Below are 18,073 nucleotides of genomic sequence, written 5' to 3'. Positions count from 1 at the left end.
TTCTGTACTGCGCCAGGAAAGCCGATGAACTCACAGTCAACAACCAACACTACATTAGAAGCACTGCTAAGTAAAGGCAATGAACAGAGAACTCTCACGGCCAGGTAAGCACAGTAAGGACCAGATATCAACTCACCTGAAGAATGGCTTGTGATGCCTTCTGCTTTCCATCCTTCTTGTTTCTACAGATCACCTAAAAGGAGACAAGGAGAATGCAGAAAAAGCTTTGAAGCCAACGCCATACAAGACGGTCATGAAGGCACACTTAACGAGCAGTTCTCCTTACACTGGCCGTGTGCTTTCCAACAGACATGATGAACTCGTTGCGATGGTGTTTCATGTTCTTCATCTCTTGCTTGATTTCTGTGTCTCCCATGCCGTAGTTCCTGCACAGTGAAGAATTTGGTGAAGCAATGACCTTACAACAACTAAGCTTTAGAACGAAAAAAAAAAAAAAAAAGTTTAGAAATAGACATACAAGCCTAAAAGTTAAAGACTCCTATCAAGAGAGAGAGAAAATAAAAATAAAAATAAAAATAATGGTAGGAAACAAGAGGCCATGAGAAGGCTGGCATGGGCAAGGCCCCAAACTTCTTATGTAGTGTGGACAGGTTCCTTTCTTTTCCTCTTCAAAGTACCTAAAACAACCTTTACCGCCAGGCTTATGAGTAGCTATAACATATATATATAGTGGCTTTCGCCTCACAAAAAACTCCCCTGCGGAAAAAGGTGTCGACTAATTCTCGTGACACCCATAGAGTTGCTAGCATGACAATGCAGGGTGTGACAAAAGGATGAGGTTCCCCATGACTTAATCAGATTAACTGTGGCATCATGAAAATCTGTCAATGCCAGTGGCTGAAGGGCCTGCTTTGAGGGGCATCTTCTCCTTTTTTCTTCAGTTATATTAGATTAAAGGAGAGGGTGGCTACGAATGTGGTAAGAAGGTATGTAGTACAGGTCACTAAGAAAGAGAGGAGGCACTGAAAGAGCGGAGAGCAGTAGGGAAAGGAAAGAAGGGTAAATAGGCATAGGACTGGAAAGTTCAAAATATCGAGTAGCAATGGTGGAAAGGTGAGTAACGGCGGCTACTACTATATGCATTAAAATATTTAACGATTTGCCTCATTAGAATGCGGTGCAGGGGGCAGTGGCTATACGGCCGACCTGATCAGCTCGAGACTGCATTACAATCATAACATATCAAACCCACTTATAACAATACCGCTCAGAACAATATATCGGATGTAACCATGGACTGGCAACAATGAACTGACGCGACACCATCAGCTTCTTGATGTCTCTGGTAAAGTTAACTGGTTATAGCAATGCTGCCTAGAAAACCATCACTTATAACAATTAAAGCTTGTCACCAGAAAACAACCGTTAAGAGACAAAAACATGGAAACGCTGCAACCACATCAGCTGAACAACACATATAATGCCAATGCTTTCCTTTCCACTGTCACTGTTTCCTCGGTTCTGTAAGCTCATTGGATATCATGTCAAGAATTTCTTTTGAAAAGCAGGCTTCATTCGGAATGCCAGGGACCCAAAGATCCGCGAAGCTCTCAACTATGTAATGGTAACGGTGGTGTGTCAACGCTTGAATTCTTGCACACTGACGATGCATAGGAATGATGACCAGGAGGCTGTGCGAAAGACGTCTTACAAACGACTAAGTTCCCAATGTCCCCCCGGGACTTAATTTTTGCTAAAAGTTCCTCACTTCGGCATGTGCAGAATTATGCACACCACAAGAAGATGTGAACTAAATTTGCCGTGAAACAGTCATAGCTGAGTGATAGACTTTTCCTGCAAAGAAATCAACAATGGCAGCTACTTCCCTGTCATTAAATTCTCTAAAGCCGTCCCTGCATGGTACGCAATAATCTTGATGTTGTGATCAAGGATACGACATGGCGGGCAATTTGTTTTTTTTTTTGGTATGGCCCGGTTGCAACCCTTAGTTATAACCATTACTGGTTTTAACAGTGATATTTCTTTGGCGCTTCAATGTGTTTGACTGCATTTCTTTTGAAATTCAGTTGAAGTCTAAAGCACCCTCTTTGTGTTGCATTCACGCAGGCAAGGTAAATCCGCGATTTTACACATAATAAAGGGAAGCTGGGGGCCTTAGGCATACAGTGAGGCAAGAACAATTTTTGGGGACTACTATTGAAATTTGCAGAAAAATTATAAATCACGTCACATTACTACCTTCATATATAAAAAGACAGGTGGCTTGAAAATCAAGTAAATACAGATGGCATGCAGGAAATTTCTCCACCCAAAGCAAGTGAACGGCTCAACAAAGCTCCAGGGAAAAGACACTTTGATCTAAATAAAAAATTGTACTATTGTAAACAGGTTTTGTCAAAAGAAAAAAAAAATAACCCGATAAAAACACTTACGCCGCTAAGCCTGTCAAAAGATTTCAATTATGATGTCACACTCAATATCCAACACCACTAATCATGCAGGAAACACCACTTTTGATGCTACAAATGGGAAGTGGCAGCAATAAAATCCCTTCCAGCTACCTTTTCAGGCATTCGAGGAGAATCTGGTACGGAGACAGCTGCCCCGTCTTTGCACACAAGTCATTCACACGCGGATCTTCCACCTTAATCTCGTCGAAAAACTGCAAGAGAAAAGGGAAGAAATGTCAAACGACTCCTCAACTTATAATTTTGCCATACAGGCAAATGCGACACATTCATGATGCCTCATCACAAAATTTCTACCACTACATCCACATAAATATGATTGGCCTCAATATTGGTAACAAGAGAAATTCTTTGCACAGCAGCTTTACAACATGCGTCTGGCCCAATCTGCACAGCAAGGGTGTCAAAAGCAGGGATAAACTGGGACAGAGCGCGTTCGCATCATGGTGACGAAATAGAATTTGGATTGAAAATCTTTTATTATAGGCTTTTCGTGTTGGTGTGTTCTTTGGCTTGCTAGGTGGCCATGGTGATGGAATGGCACGCTTTAGCTATGGTGTGTGTGTGTCGCACAGGCTCTGCATATTTCGAGAACTTGCTACCGAAAAAAGAATTGTGCTGCTCACAGCTGTAGTAAAGCAGGCTCCTTAAGTTTTTTTTTTTCAAATGGCTGTGTTTATACAATTTTTCAATGGGAAAGAAGTGTTCCGTGCATGAACGACGAAACAAAGTGTTTGTATCTGTCGCCAAATTTTTAATTATCCGATGCAATAGTCATAAAGGCCGGATTCATGTATAACCCACACCTGAGAAGATTTACATTTGCTTCTTAATCAAAGCTTTTAGGGACATTTAAGCTCCATGCTGAATGGTATGACAGGACAGTGTGGCTCTAGTCTGTGGCACCTCTTGCAGATTTTCATTTGCATGCACTTCGCTGCCTCTATTATACCACACAGAATACTGCTGTAAGCTACTGCACTATCCCTCATTTCGTTTCCAACTCGCATGCCAACTCATGCCATCAAACAACCTGCGAACTATAAGCAGCCAGAAGCGTGCTCGTGATCTTTGCTTCACAACATCGACAATGCTGAACCAATGTCAGTGTCAAGCTTTAATGCAATAGTGTTAAAATTTTATACTTGAGCACCTGAAGTTGTAACCTTATACATGCAAAACAATACAGTCAGGTACTTACAGCAACATCCTGGAAAAAGTCCTCACTCTTCTCATTCTTCACATTTGTGTCCTTCATTTGTGGGATGAGGATTTCCAGAGTTGCTTTGGCTGCAAAGGAAGGAGGAGGCAGGCAGGTAAAGCTGACGGAAATTTGCGTGAGGGCCCCCTAGAGCAGGATATGAATTTCTGCAACCACACAACCTTGAAATACCATTTCCAAGGCATGAACCCTTGGATTACAATCTCAATACTGCTTGATCTGCAATGCACAGATCATCGACATTCATGAAAAAAAGAAGAAAAAGAAATTGCTGCAGCCTGCATAAAAAATTAGTTGTGGTTTAGCTCTGATTAACCCTAGTTGAATTGCGATAGCAATGGCGTAAGCTTCTTTTGCCTGCTACATTATTCCCCTATCAGTGTAAGGTGCTACATTGTTGGAGACACTTAAGCTCATCCTTTAAGGGTGTGTATTACGTGAGAGCGTAAGTTACCAGCCCATATATAAAGTCATGCTTTAACCAAGCTGTATAGATGTAACTGTGTGTCGTAGGGATAAAGAGAATGCAAATGGTTCTGGCAGGCTGATTCTTGCATCACCCTCCCATATGAAAGGAGCGACCTGAGTTGGCAGCTCCTGCCCGTGGCATAGGGGTAACGTGAATTCAAATGTCATGGCAGGCTGATCTTTTTTTTGAGGAGACCGTAGCTATGCCTCTTCACAGCATAGCTGCGGCCACCCGAGGCCTCGCTCTGGCTGTCGCAGTATCGCTTTCGCAATTAAACAGCATTCCTTTAAACACACTCAAGGTGGTGTTAACTGGCACAAGTAATGCCCAGGTTTCAAAGGAAGGACTTTAATTTTTTTTGCCCTGCCGGGGTGGCTCAGTGGTTTGCACACACGACTGCTGAACCCAAGGATGGCAGCTACTTTTCAATGGAGGCAAAAAACAAGGCACCCGTGGGCTGTGCGATGTCTATGCATGTTAAAGACCCCAAAGTGGTGGAAATTTCTGGAGCCCTCCACTATGCAGTCTCTCATAGCCTGAGTCTCTTTGGGAAGTTAAGCTCCACAAACCAAACATTTAATTTTTCTCGTGAAGTGTGCCTGTCAGTAAAGTGAAAACTACTACATTTATGCTTTATCATGCTTTACAAAATTTTAAAAATTTTGACCAAGAGTTCACAACAAATGACAAACGTCAAAGCGCTTGACTATAAGAAAACAATACTTGTAATAACTGTCATGTTCCTTGGCTTATGATTTGTAGCATAGAGAAGCATGCCACTGACAAACTATGCAAGGCAGATTTCTTCCCTTGCGCTATTGCCATAAGTAGGAGACTGCTTCTGTTTACCTTTTTGTCTTATTAACACACCCTAAAAATAGCTGTCAATTTTAAATCAGTGAATAAACAGATTAACAGTAACAACCTTTTCTAAATGTGAACGAAAACTGGTAACAATTCGAAGACTGACGCTCGAAAGGCATTGTGATGAAAAGTAGAAAAGCAAGTCAAAGACAGGAGAAAGCCTGTACAGAAAACAAAGAAACCACCACCACTTGCCTGCCTCAGATTTTGCCTGCTTCTTGCTGCTTCCAAAGCCAGAGCCATATTCGATTCCGCTGATGACCACAGTAGCTCCATATGGCATGCTTGAACTCTCTGAAAGTGCAACATGGACCCTACCTTGAGCATAGCTACACAAGGTTGGACACAATGCAGTGTGGCTTGCATTTTGTGCTCGCACAACACGCAGCCTAGTTTGCTGCACAACTGAACAGCTAAGCCTAAAATGCTGACAAAAACATGGCAGAGCTACCCAATGTGTTGCATAAAGAAAACTCCTGTGATGCTCGTGGCCGAGATGTCTTAATAAAGATTAGCAACAAGAAGGTTGTTTTTATGTGATACCTAGTTTCAGGTACAGTTCTTGATGGCAATTCCAGAACTGATGCTGAGCAAGCATGGCCCCACTTTTCCTTCTGTCCAAGAAGGTACGGAATGAGAGTAGAGGTGACTGCTATCCACATTATCACCAACGCAGTCATTTACTGCAGAAGCTTGGACACAGAAAAGACTGGTAGGTCTACAGGTAGTTGGGAGGAACGTACCAAGCTCTTTGAACGTGTACTGGGGTTGGGTCCTCATGGCATGTTGCACGTACTCATGCAGGATGCACACATTTGACTTTCCACTTGGATTCATGATGAACTCTGAAAGAAGTGAATTGAAAGACAGACAGAGGTGAGCCCTGCTAGCATGGGGAAGGCAACAGGCACTATCCATGTACTAGTCTTAGATGGTCTTTTATGCCCCCACCCGCCCCCACGCAAAAGAAAAAGGAAGAGCTGGAAAGCGGGGGAAGGTGCAAGGAATATTATGACACAGCACAGACCCATAAGCTCTGGATTCTAAAGAAAGGTGCCGACTTTCAAGAAACTTGCCCCTTCTGATCTTACCCAAAAGGAAAGATTTTGACAGCAATAGTTGGGCAAACAATATTGCTAAATATGCTCAAATAACTGACGGCACTGTTCGCAAACTTTTCCTTAGTCAGTCACTTCACCCAATGTGCTACAAGGGACTCCAGCAAAACACGAGTATAAACCAAAAACAGCACACATCAGTGGCCAAACCATATGACATTCGGCAACAAAAGGGGTCGCCTGATGCTTCGCTATAACTAAACAAACACCAATGATCAATGCATCTTTCTCGTAAATGGCCTCCCAAGAAAGGGTTTGATCAGTAAAACAGACATTTATTTCTGTTGCACTGCTCAAATTCACTGTTCCCTTCACTTGTCCAAAAAACTCTCTCTACTTATATTCAAACAAGCAAAAATAATAAGGAATTCCAGAATTCTGCTTGGTCACTTAACAATCCAGTGACTGCTTTTCAAGCAAGCTGACTTGCCTCCTCCCCAAAAAAGACACCTATGCTAGCCTCGTTTCGCCATTTTTATCCCTAAAATAAACCTGGAGCTTTATCAAACACTGTAGCTACAAGCAGGGCAAATGTCTCTCTCTCTCTCTCTCTCTCTCTCTCTCTCTCCCCCCCCCCCCCCCCCACCCCCCCCCCCCACCCCCCACCCCCCCTTTTTTCAAAACAAGTTTCAACCCAAGCACCAAAAGCAAGTCTAGCGAAAGACATCCCATACATCAAAGATGCGCTTATAAAATGGAGACATACCTCTCTTGGCATTACCACTAGTGATCTGGCTTGTGTCTGTTGTTGGTGGCAGTGAACACATGATCAGCTTTGTACCTTCCGGCTGGATGCACAGAGGTTGAAAACAAACCATAAAAGAAATCCAGTAGTATCAGAGTCAACTTGCACCACACCGTCATGAGAAAAAGTATAAGCAGCACCACCTAAATACAAATACAACCTTGACTGGATGTACTGAACTTCCAGCAGCAGCAGCAGTAATAGCAGCAGAAGCAGGATCTAGACCCTTAAGAAGGGATGCGGGGCTAAAATCACAATTTTCAAAAACAGAAAGAGAGAAAAAAAAAAACATTTTAAAATTCTGGTTGTATTGGATAGTGCATGTATTAAAGAAACTTCTCACCAAGTCTGGCTGTCATATGTGCAGTAGGAATATTAATATTAAAAATACATTTTTTTTTTTTTTTCGAGATGGAGTGCACTTCCCATCGAAAGTGCCTGTGAACGCTGATTTCAAGATGCAGCCACATAACGGCCAAGAAACTGAACATGGAGTGCATCAACAAGTTAGAATGCTTGTTTTTCACGTTCTCAAAGCAAAAAAGGAACTACTATTGATAATAAACCAGACAACGAAAAAAAAAAAAATCTGGAAGAAAAGGTAAATTTGGGGTCGCGCCAACAGAGGCTTGGCTGGAAAACTCAAATAGAACTTCGAATTTGCTAAAAAGTAGCATGTAACCTTCGAACGCCATTTTCGCACCCCTCAAAGCAATTGCCACAGAGCAGTTCGTGTTGAAAACGATGACCCGATGTATACACCACGCTATTTTGATTTAATTACTTAGGCCCTAAATTTTAATAGAATGTTCTGAAATCTTCGAACTCATTTTTCTCAGTTCGCACTTTTTGCAAGTGCACAGCTGTTAGGAAAACTACCATTTCCAAACACTTTCGCCAAAGGCTGCTTTGGAGGTGGTTTCGAGACTCAAATTTTATTGTGAACGAAATAAGGTACTTTTTGGATTTCTAATTATTCTCTGATACAAAAAAAAAAAAGTATCAAATATGTGACTTATAATGACAACCAAAAAAAAAATAATAATAATTTCATTTTTAAAGCGCTCAGATTTTTACAAAAATGTCATAAAGAACCTGCGATGGGCCCTATCCTGCACAATGAACTACCTAGAAGTTATCTAAGCACAAACGGTTAGTTCATCTTCATAATTTTTGAAATGATAACTTTCCTAAGCTGACACACTTAATTACTCATAATGACAGCTACGTTTTTTCTACTTGTGCTAAGGGGATGAAACCTAGAATATATTTTAATAAGAGGAAGATAAGCCATATAACGAAACTGGTGCAATAGTTCAAAAGTTGACCCTTTAGCCCCCCCCCCCCCCCCCCCCCCCTCCTTTAAAAAGACCTAGCAGCATCAACAAATTGAATGGAATAGAAGCCAGACATGGGGACTGGAACTGTAAATAGTACTAGCTCGATCGGAAGGTGCCCACGATTACTGTTCGCCAACCCACAATGCTAATTGCTTCCCAGCTCCCTTTTCTTCTTCCTCAAGCGCATCTTCTCATTTCAAATAAATTTATTCATCCTCCAAATAAGTATTTTAATCATAAAAATTAGTATAGTTATTGTAATGAGCATAACGCTTCTTCCTGGACAAATAAAAATCCAAACAGTCCACACTATGAAATCAGACACGAACTGAACTGCATGAATGTTGCCTTTCATTCCAGTCTCAGCCACAATAAAGAAACAGTACACGATGAAACGAGGACACATCAAAATCGGGCAAGAAAACTATGTTTCACAGCATACGTGAGTTTACGAAGTAAATTATGTGTGGCCACACCAGTGAACAAGAAATATGCACTACGAGCAGGTTGCACACGTGTGCGAACACAAAGTGAGCGTTCGCTTGTCCATCCCATTTACAAACGACCAGCTTTTCTCACCGAAACCTAGTGCAATAAAATAAGTAGGAATGTGCAAATATTTCAAAGTTCGAACACGAATCGAATATGTTTGTTATTCGATCTGTATTCGCTTTCGAAAAACTGATATTCAAAACTTTCGAATTGAAAATTTCTGAATACAAAAAAAATTTTTTGAGTTCACCGCAGTTTTACCTCACTGCGCATTTTACCGCAATGCTCGACAGCGTGGCCTATGAAGTAAAGCATCCTCAAAACGTGACAGGGCCATGTTGTGAAGGCACTCACTCCTGACAGTATGCATAAAGCAAAGAACGTGACGAAACGGGGCAAAAAACATCGTTCTCACTTAGGTTTCGTCTCAATTGCAGAAATATATCGCGCAGGTGTCATTAGGTAAAATTACTGTGATGAAAACGGTTTTGGGCAGTTTTTTCAGGCCCTTTTGATAACACGGGCTGTCGGTTAATTCAGACATTTTTTTCTATTCCCTTGAAGATCAAATTTATGAGAGTTTGTAGCATTCAACAGCAATATGACAGCTCTACCCGGTTTCATGCAGGTCCATCCAGTACAAAAAAAAAACCCGATATACAGAATCCCGTAAAGAATGCATACTAAATTTTTCAGTGGGTTATATGCTTCTGTGCAATTCTAGTCTAATTTTATATGCAAATACCACATGAATTTTAAAATAAAGATGAATAATGTTTGCTATTTTTATTTTTCCATTCTGCTTTCTCTGATCAGATATTTGATTCGATATTAAAAGGTTTTTTTTTCTTTCCATATTCGCATTAGGAAATTTCCATATTTGCACACCTCTAAATATAAGGTTAAATCCAATATCAATGCATCGAAAGCATAGCATTTTAACACTGACCGCAACTTTCTTTGCCACATTTTGTCCATCAGCAATATGAGTCACAAGATTTCACTTACAAGCATGGGACGCTGCATCTGTTTCAGCTTCTTTTTGTGCTTACGACGGCCTGCCCAGGTTCTGAAAAAAGAAATGTGAGGTCAGCCATGAACGAGCGATTATGGTCAACATCTACCAAAATATAGACATAAGGCTACAAAATGGACTGCTACTAGGGAAACCCAATTAACATTCGACTCGTCTGACCCTCTCCAAACGAAAGCTAGCTCAAGTGGCACACTGCAGCTTCAAGCATTCGGGCAAATGATGAAGATTGCATCAAGTTAGAAAAATTAGGACTACTACAGCTTTCTTTATGAATATGCACAGCTATACCCATGCTGATGCTAACAGCAATTTCTGGCAGGATTTCCTTCAATGCATTAGAATAAGTGGGAAGGACGGGATAGCATTTCCGGAGAAACTGCTGTTACTTCCCTTATACACTGCACTAATCCAAACACAGTGGAATCAATCACGGTACTATACAGTAGCGGTGAAGCCTTCACACAAGCAGCGGCATCTACGTGAGGAGGCTTCACAGTATCAACATTGAACATGCAGTGATCGCGGAAATTATATATGCGGATAGAACCATGTGGGCGGAAGCAAGGGGAACACATATTGGTTCTGGAACATTGAAATGCGCTTTAGAAAGCAAAACACTAGCGATGTACTAATCAGTGTCTCAAACAGCGAGCAGTTGGGTTTAGTTGATACAGCCAACTGTCTAAAACATTCTGGGTTGGTAGCAGAACTAAGAAGATAAAAATATTGCAACAGGAACCGCCACTGTTGCCATGCCTGCAGTTGCATGCAAGACAGCTTGCTATGTTGGGTGAACCTAAACCACCACCTCCCAGCCCATTTAGAACGGTGTCCAGAGTTAACCAGCTAGAGGGGCCAACTGTTAAGACGAAAGCCTTTCTAGGCTCATGGGCTGTGGAAATGTTTGCACGAAATTGGATTCGAGAAAAAAACCTATCTCGATCGGGAACAGAACCCCTATCTCTCTGATCCCCAGACGAGCACGCGAACCACTAGGCTACATGGGGTCGTGAGAAACCAATCATAATTCCTGTTTAGTGTGAGGGTAATAAGTAGCGATGACAATGACGACGCGGGCAGTGATAATGATAATGATGATAGTAGCAATGACAATTACGGTGCATTTAGTTGATAATGATGATAGTAACGACAGTGATGACGACAATGACTATGCAGTTATTGAAAACAGTCCTTGTAAAGTGGCGTTCACATTTTCACTCTTAAGCAGACTTAAGCGCGGTCCAGTAATTTCGTATCTGACTAAGCACAACTAACCTTACATATTACGACTGCACCTTCCAGCAGCATTTAGGTGCATTTAATTAAGTTCACCAAAACATCAAAATGTGATTGAATTACCCAAAAGCACAAATTAGTTTAAACGAACATGAGTCCACTCTACCTCAGTTTCACCATAATGTAAGCCCCACAATAAATCGCTAATGTCATCACGTTGCAATATGAACTGCTGCATCAATTCCAAAAGAAATTACTTTAACCAAGGGATAGCTCTACGTTGCCTCTCGAGCACATGACTGCCGATTATGCATTTCGTTACCAACACAGGCACATGCAAAACACGAAAAGGCTCACTTGAACTTTCGAAGCTGAACGGTTTGGAATTCAAAAAGCCCTTCACAGTACTCCCGAAATGCAACAGCATCTGCAACAGAGAAAACAGGCTAATAAAAACAGGCTTGGGAGAAGTTTCTCACAAATTCAAGATAAAAACAGCTACTGCAAGTGTTCAGTCTAAAATAACACACTCAGAATAAGCAAAATTGCGAGCACTTCAGAAATCACATGTGGGAATCGGCGTTTCTGATATTGAAACTGAAGAAGCGACGTCCTTTCCTGATTACCAGAATTGATGCAGAGCTGAGAATTGGTCCACTAGGATTGGGTGTATCTACTGGTTGCGCACGGCATTAGTGTTTTTTGCCTAACACCCATAAGCCCGAAATCATAGTACAAAAAGAGCCATGCACGCATACCTGCTCTGATAAGCCTCGTAAAGGAGATGCATGTTTTACATATTTGTGCAATTAGGATCCCCCTTTGCACACATTTTGATGCATGCCAGCTGCAGAAATAAAAGCCCTGCCAAGCAGTGCTGTACATTTGTAGCCAGACTATTCTTTGATGTAGGTCTTGAATATTTTCTGGTCTAGTGTTACCTAACGACCGCTCCTTCTGGCTCTCCTTCACGCTCTCAACTTTTGCGGTGGGGATCCGTGCCGCCAGCTCTACAAGTTTGTCTGGAACGCCTGCAAAGGAAAACGTCAGCGGTGAGGAAAGCAAACACTCACAGCTGGGAAATGTGAAGGCGTGAAGGGCACAAGATTCGAGAAATCCTGAAGGAGTGATTACACTGGCTCGTGACCCTCTGCGCTTCTGGTGAGAGGGCAAGCATGCTTATAAATGCGCCAGGAATAAACAAGATAGCTAGAGAAATGTGAGCTGGCACTGTTCAAGCTGAAACTGAAAAGAGGAGGAAAGCACAAGTATGACTACAAGAAGCACACAGAGTATATAACAATGGCTTAATAGAGTGACAGAGTGAACATCAAGACAAAGGAAACACAGTTGAAGTGACGAAGAATGATATAGACCGATGCGGTTATAAAGCTTGCAAGTATGATTGGTTGTAGCTTCCACAACATTATCTGCTGACATGCAACAATTAGGGAAAGTTCAGCGCAAACAAGTGAGATGCTGCAGCCAAGCCAATCCGATATAACCGACCTAATGATGTCATTTCCCCTGCGGCACAACTGACGTTGGCCTGCATCTATAGGTTACTGCATTCTAGAAGCTACCTCACTCTATGAAGAAATTTTTGTAAGAAGCAAAAGTGTAGAAATACGAGCATAGTCATCACCTATCTTTTTTGCAAGAAAACTTCGGTGATGTCAGAACAGCTTTCGCAGCAGTAGCCAGTAGTGAGAAGCCTCAATGAAATATGACAGCATCTGATCTCAAAACAACAAATTTGTGGCCTCCAAAAAACTCTTTATGCACAAAACCGCCAAGAAAAAAGAACAGCGAAGGCCATTCACAAATGAGCACGCTCATTTTCCCCTCTTTAATTGCATAGCAGTGTTATCACACATTGTTGCCACGGCCTTGAGAGTGAAGACTGCTCTCTAGTGCTAGGAAAGACACACTCTCCTCGCTACTTTCCCGCCGTATATGCCATGGCAAGTGTGATGGTTCTGCCAAAACTGTTGCTCGTGGTCCAGGTGTGCCACTAATTCATTTTTCATCAAATATGCCCAGACCAAGCAGTTCTTTCATGCCATTCTGAGGAGCAGTATTGGAAAGTGAAACAAACGTTATGACACTGAGGGCCACAAGAATTATGTATCAAGTGGATGCAAGAGCCGCTACAGCCCCGACCTTTGCCATAAAGCACAGATCACAAGACTAACCTCATTGTCGTCAAGTGATGCAAACAGTGTATCAACTGTTCCACAATAAAAGCATTTTCTGTAACAGCGTACCTTGCAACCATCTTGCACTACACACTACAGTCTCACAATCTACTCTTACAGATTGCCTTTCAAAAGCACACGTCACAATTACTTTCAACAGAATCTTTCTAAACTAAATATCAGGGCATAGCTGACGATGTCAAGACTGTCTCGATGTGTAATCCAGATAAAACACACACAAATGCAAGCATATAACTGGGATCTCTGAGGCTATGCTAAACTGCTGTTAACTTCCAAAGGAAAACCACGAAGCCTTCCTTAGTGTGGACGTCGCCCAGTTTGAAAAGAGCCACGAGGGAAAAGAAAGCGTCCAAATTTTAAATATAATTTTCAAAGTAACAAGTCTGTCTTTTATTGCCAAGAAAATATGACAGTCAGAAAGGGCCACGCAAATGATTTTTCCTCGGCAAAAATTGGCCGCTCTTTTCCTCAGCATTTCTTGAAAGGGGCCCTCCAACATTTTCTTCACTGCCGCTTACTCTGGTTCTGAAAACTTCCCATGCATTTTAACAGCAGTGCTAATAGAATTATCGAAGCCAAAGCATGCAAACAAAAGTTATTCAGTTCACAAAGCGTGAAAGAAGAGGATCAAACGAAATAGCATTTTTACTCGCCCAGTGCAAACCGCTGCAGTGTTCAGTGATTAAGATGCTTGGCTACTGAACCAGAGTACTCGGGTTCGGGCCCGACCACAGCAGCCGCGTTTTGATGGAAATGTAACGTAAATGTCTCTGTGTGCTGTGCAATGTCAGTGCACATTAAAGATTCCCCCTTGGTCCAAATTATTCTGGAGCCTTCCACTACGACACCTCTTGCTCTCTTTCTTCTTTCAATTCCTTATGGTGCGGTTCAGGTGTCCACAGGTAAAGTGACGGATACGACGCCTTCTATTTCCTATAAACCAATTTCTATCTTTTTTTTTTACTCATCCAGTGCTGAGGTGGGGTGCTGCCAATCGGAACCAAGTCTTACATGTAAGTGCAAATTTGAAAGCAATGGCTGCCTTTCTAGTCAGCAATCGCTGACCGAAGAATTTGAGCCCACAGTGGTGCGAACAAATCAGGCTTATATTCAATTCCAAGAATGGCAAGCTGAAACCACAAACAAACACATGTGGTTGAATACCTAGTGAGGCCTCATGCTTAATTTCCCACTGTGAAAGAATCAAATCACTGCTTTTGTGGGTGCGTAAATAGGACTGCAATAAGTTTGAAAATGTCTATGAACGGGCAACCAAAGAATTGCTTAGGTAAACGTTTGACTTGTTCATTTCTCAGTTAATACCAACGTGCACAAATCACAGTAACATTAAGCACATTCTGGTGTAGATTTTCATCTTGTCAGTCACTCGACGCACTGAAAGAAATCGTTTCAAAAGTGACTTCCATATCATAGCCCACAGCAACACGCTTAAGATCAAAAAGAGAAGGTTTGTTTTTTTTTCTTTTTTTTTTTATTTACAGGGTTTAACATCCCAAAGTGACTCGGGCTATGAGCGACCCCGTAGTAGCAAGCGCCGGATAGCTCCAACCACTTGGGGCTCTTCAATGTGCCCTGCCATCATACAGCACACAAACACCTTGCTTTTGGCCTCCATAAAAAAAAAATGAGGCCTATCCCAAACATTAAAGTAACATGTAGGGAAACCAGAGGTTGGCCTGCATCAATAGACTAGAGCCTTCTAATGGAAAAGCGACCACACTAAGCAAAAAAGCGACGTATACAAGCTAGAAGGGACAAAAAAAAAACATAAAGCTGTTGCCATCACTGGTCTACTTCTCCAAGTAAACTGCATGAGATAACATCGAATTGTTGGCACAAATTCCAGAGACTAGGCTAGACCCCCACTCGTTCAAAATTCGAGCTGAAATAGAAACTGCAGAATCTGCATTGGAGAAATGTGAAAGCCTGAGCGTTGCTGCTGCACATGGTGTATTGCACGCCTCTTGCAGAGGTTTTGCTAACAAGGCCGGGGCTCATGCCGCACAGTGCAAATTTTCTTTCTTTGGCGTGTGTTTGTTGCAGTGCTACATATAACTATAATTGGTTTACAGGAGTGGAAATGTGTAGTATCTGTAACCCTAAATTTCTCCTGTAAGTGTGAGATAGAACGGTACACCGTGCTCCTGCCACATGATTCGAGTATCTTGGCATGCATTCGTTGCAGTGCACATTCAATTGTGGGATTGGCGGTACGGTGTTGCTTCTATCGTGTGGCGTTCTCACAGTCATGTGACATTCTGACACAAACCAGAAGCGCCTGAAGTGAAGGCGATGCACACAAACTTTCTAAGTTTTTTCCATTGCGTCACCACTGTCTCCCAATGACGTCATCGCACCACAGTCTTCTCCCGAAGGCGATGTGGCTATACCCTTTTTAACGGGCGATCACATGAAGGGATCTGACGAAAAAAAATAAAAGAAATAGAAAAAAAAAAAAAAAAAAAAAGCTCTTGCAGAAGGTTTTTTTTTTCAACACAGCCTTCGAGCTGTTGAACCACACTTCACATTCCCCTCTGTACAGCCCAACCTCCCACACTTCCCAATGACTCCCCGCATTTCACCAGTCTCATCGCTCCTCGCGTCCACCAGAACCCCAGCCGCCTTTTTGTGCACTCCACAAGGCCCTCAAAGACTCCACATCGTTCACACTTCCAGATAACCTTGGCTCGCCTTCCGATGCACTGCTGGTGCCTGAGAATTCAAGCGCGAGGTGTAGTGACGCTGTGCGAGGGGCAGGAACAATTGCACCACATCGCAGAATAACGCGCTCTACAGTCTTCTCCTCCACTCCGCAGAGGGCGCAATCCGGCAGGCGCTCACGCGTGAACTTCGTTCCTCAGAGCTCCACACTGGGCTTCCATCAGTAGCGGGCTCCCCATGGACTTGTCATACCATAGTTCTGGACCAATCCCTGTCTTTTGTGCGTTGTACAATGCCAGCGATGGCTTCGCCTTGGCCTTGAGCACCCACTCAGCCGTCTCCGCTTCTTTTACTTTCAGTTTAAGTTTTTTTTTTTTCTGGCTTACCGTAGGTACCTCTGAGAGGCGTGCCACTGGCAGGTGGTACCTTTTCTGCAATTTCGCTGTTCGCCTAGTCCACTTAGTCGAAATCCCAGCGTATACCAGAACTAATGTCTGATGTGCCAGGCTGTTATCCAGGAGTTGCATCAGTCGGTCCTCATATGTTGCCTTAGCTGCCGCCTCCCGCGCTATGCATGAGGACCACCCAGCTTCCCCCTGGATTCCCTCCACTGCAGTGTGTTTCAGCACCTCTAAGGCTACCCAGCTGACTACCCTCTGCTGTTGCTCGAGAAACTCCCGTGAGCCAGCAGAGATGCACAAAACAGCATTAGCATACATCAGAGCCGGCACCGCCACCATCTTCTACAGGGCTGTGGTCACTTCGTAGCGGTTGTACGCCCAGAGCACCCGACGGTCACACTTGCAGCGCGCCGTTTCCCCCCGCACTTCCCTTTCATGTTGTCCAAGGCATTTTACTCCGGCCGACAACCAGACGCCGAGGTATTTTCTGGACCACTCTCTCTACCTGATGCCCCTGTAGTTCCCATGACATCACATTGTTGTTGGGATGCGCCATGACGTCAGCAGCGGCAGTCTCCACGGCAATTGCGTTGGCAAGACGTTACCATGAGTGCATCCATTTTGCCATGCCATGTTGCCATGGGGATGGCGGGAACGCTAGGTAGGGAGAACTAAGATATTTCTCATGTGCCAGCGTGGCTTAGTTGGTTAATGCGCTTGGCTGATGATTTGAGGGGTAGGAGTTTGATTCCTGGTGGAGGATTTTTTTCTCATAAAAGTTTAACAGAACCCTGCGGTCATTTGGTCGAGTGTGACTTTCTGTGGACAGATGCACGCAAACTCATGAGCCGATAAATGCTTTCGCCTTACTAAAGGACAAACTTTAAATCCAATTTTCTCAGTGACAAATGATTTTCTTGCTGCCAGATAGATGTTAACATACCCGGAGAATCAATTTTTACTGTGAACAATAACAAGGTGAGTTAAAATCAGTGTTAAACCTGATTTTCTCACCCAAAAATAAACTGCTTGCTGCCAGACAAAGGTTAACATACCCCAGCAAGAGACAGAAAATGTTATTTATTTTTTTACTAAAAGCAGTAACTGGGTGGAGATGGAATTAGTGTTCATTTAAGTCAGCGCTTTGCTTTGCAGATTGCAGCGACTATGGGACGTTTCCAAGCAATGCAGAACAAGCCTGAGGATTCTTATTTTGATCAAAAATTCTAAAGCACTTACCATCACCACTTCCTTCCGAGACACCATTTGTGACAGGACATTTCTCCTCTTTTTCCTTCTCCCTCTTGTAGTGCAGGCAGGGAACAGCAGAGATGGGGATTTCATGTTTCTGAGAAAAAAAGACAGCAAATTCCATAAGCATGTTAAAAAAAGAGAAAACAGTCTAAAGGGATTCCATCCACACCATTCTGTTGTACATACCCGTATGCTACCTGGGCCGAGGAAGTATGGCTTGGATAAGGTGCAGACTCGTGACTGCTTGTGGAGGTAGACAGGCATCCCGCTATTGTGTGTCACTTGAATCCAGCCTTCAGGCAGCACATCAAAGTGATCATGCCCTCGCACTAAAAGAAATGATGCCATTTTGCCAGCTTCAAAACTCGCTGCATGCCTGACGAAGACACTGACTCCAGTCTCAGTCCAGAAACTTTGTTTAATCATTCTCAAAAGACCCTTTCACTCGATGCAACTGTGACAACACAAAAAAAACGTGTAAACTGCAAATTCCCTTGCCTTCTCTAGACAAACTAAACACTTTGATATGGGGCTTTATGATGAAA

General features: G+C 42.8%; 1 protein-coding gene across 1 annotated transcript in view; it reads right to left on the bottom strand.

The window, feature by feature from the left end:
- pasha (microprocessor complex subunit partner of drosha) overlaps nucleotides 1–18,073 on the bottom strand; it is a 29,567-nt gene that overhangs the window by 10,073 nt on the left and 1,421 nt on the right. Inside the window, exons 2-13 of the mRNA XM_084598921.1 lie at nucleotides 17,715–17,857; nucleotides 17,514–17,622; nucleotides 11,914–12,003; nucleotides 11,330–11,399; nucleotides 9,709–9,769; nucleotides 6,830–6,911; nucleotides 5,749–5,850; nucleotides 5,201–5,299; nucleotides 3,652–3,740; nucleotides 2,544–2,644; nucleotides 287–386; nucleotides 137–193 (exon numbers count right to left, since the gene is read on the bottom strand). Of these exons, the coding sequence (XP_084455047.1) occupies nucleotides 137–193; nucleotides 287–386; nucleotides 2,544–2,644; nucleotides 3,652–3,740; nucleotides 5,201–5,299; nucleotides 5,749–5,850; nucleotides 6,830–6,911; nucleotides 9,709–9,769; nucleotides 11,330–11,399; nucleotides 11,914–12,003; nucleotides 17,514–17,622; nucleotides 17,715–17,857 (1,103 nt within the window). The remainder of the gene's footprint in view (nucleotides 1–136; nucleotides 194–286; nucleotides 387–2,543; nucleotides 2,645–3,651; nucleotides 3,741–5,200; nucleotides 5,300–5,748; nucleotides 5,851–6,829; nucleotides 6,912–9,708; nucleotides 9,770–11,329; nucleotides 11,400–11,913; nucleotides 12,004–17,513; nucleotides 17,623–17,714; nucleotides 17,858–18,073) is intronic.

The sequence above is a fragment of the Amblyomma maculatum genome, chromosome 3 (genome assembly GCF_055883805.1).
Source record: "Amblyomma maculatum isolate TAMU_Amacu chromosome 3, ASM5588380v1, whole genome shotgun sequence".
Classification (NCBI taxonomy): domain Eukaryota; kingdom Metazoa; phylum Arthropoda; class Arachnida; order Ixodida; family Ixodidae; genus Amblyomma; species Amblyomma maculatum.
This window is presented reverse-complemented; position numbering and strand designations above follow the sequence as displayed.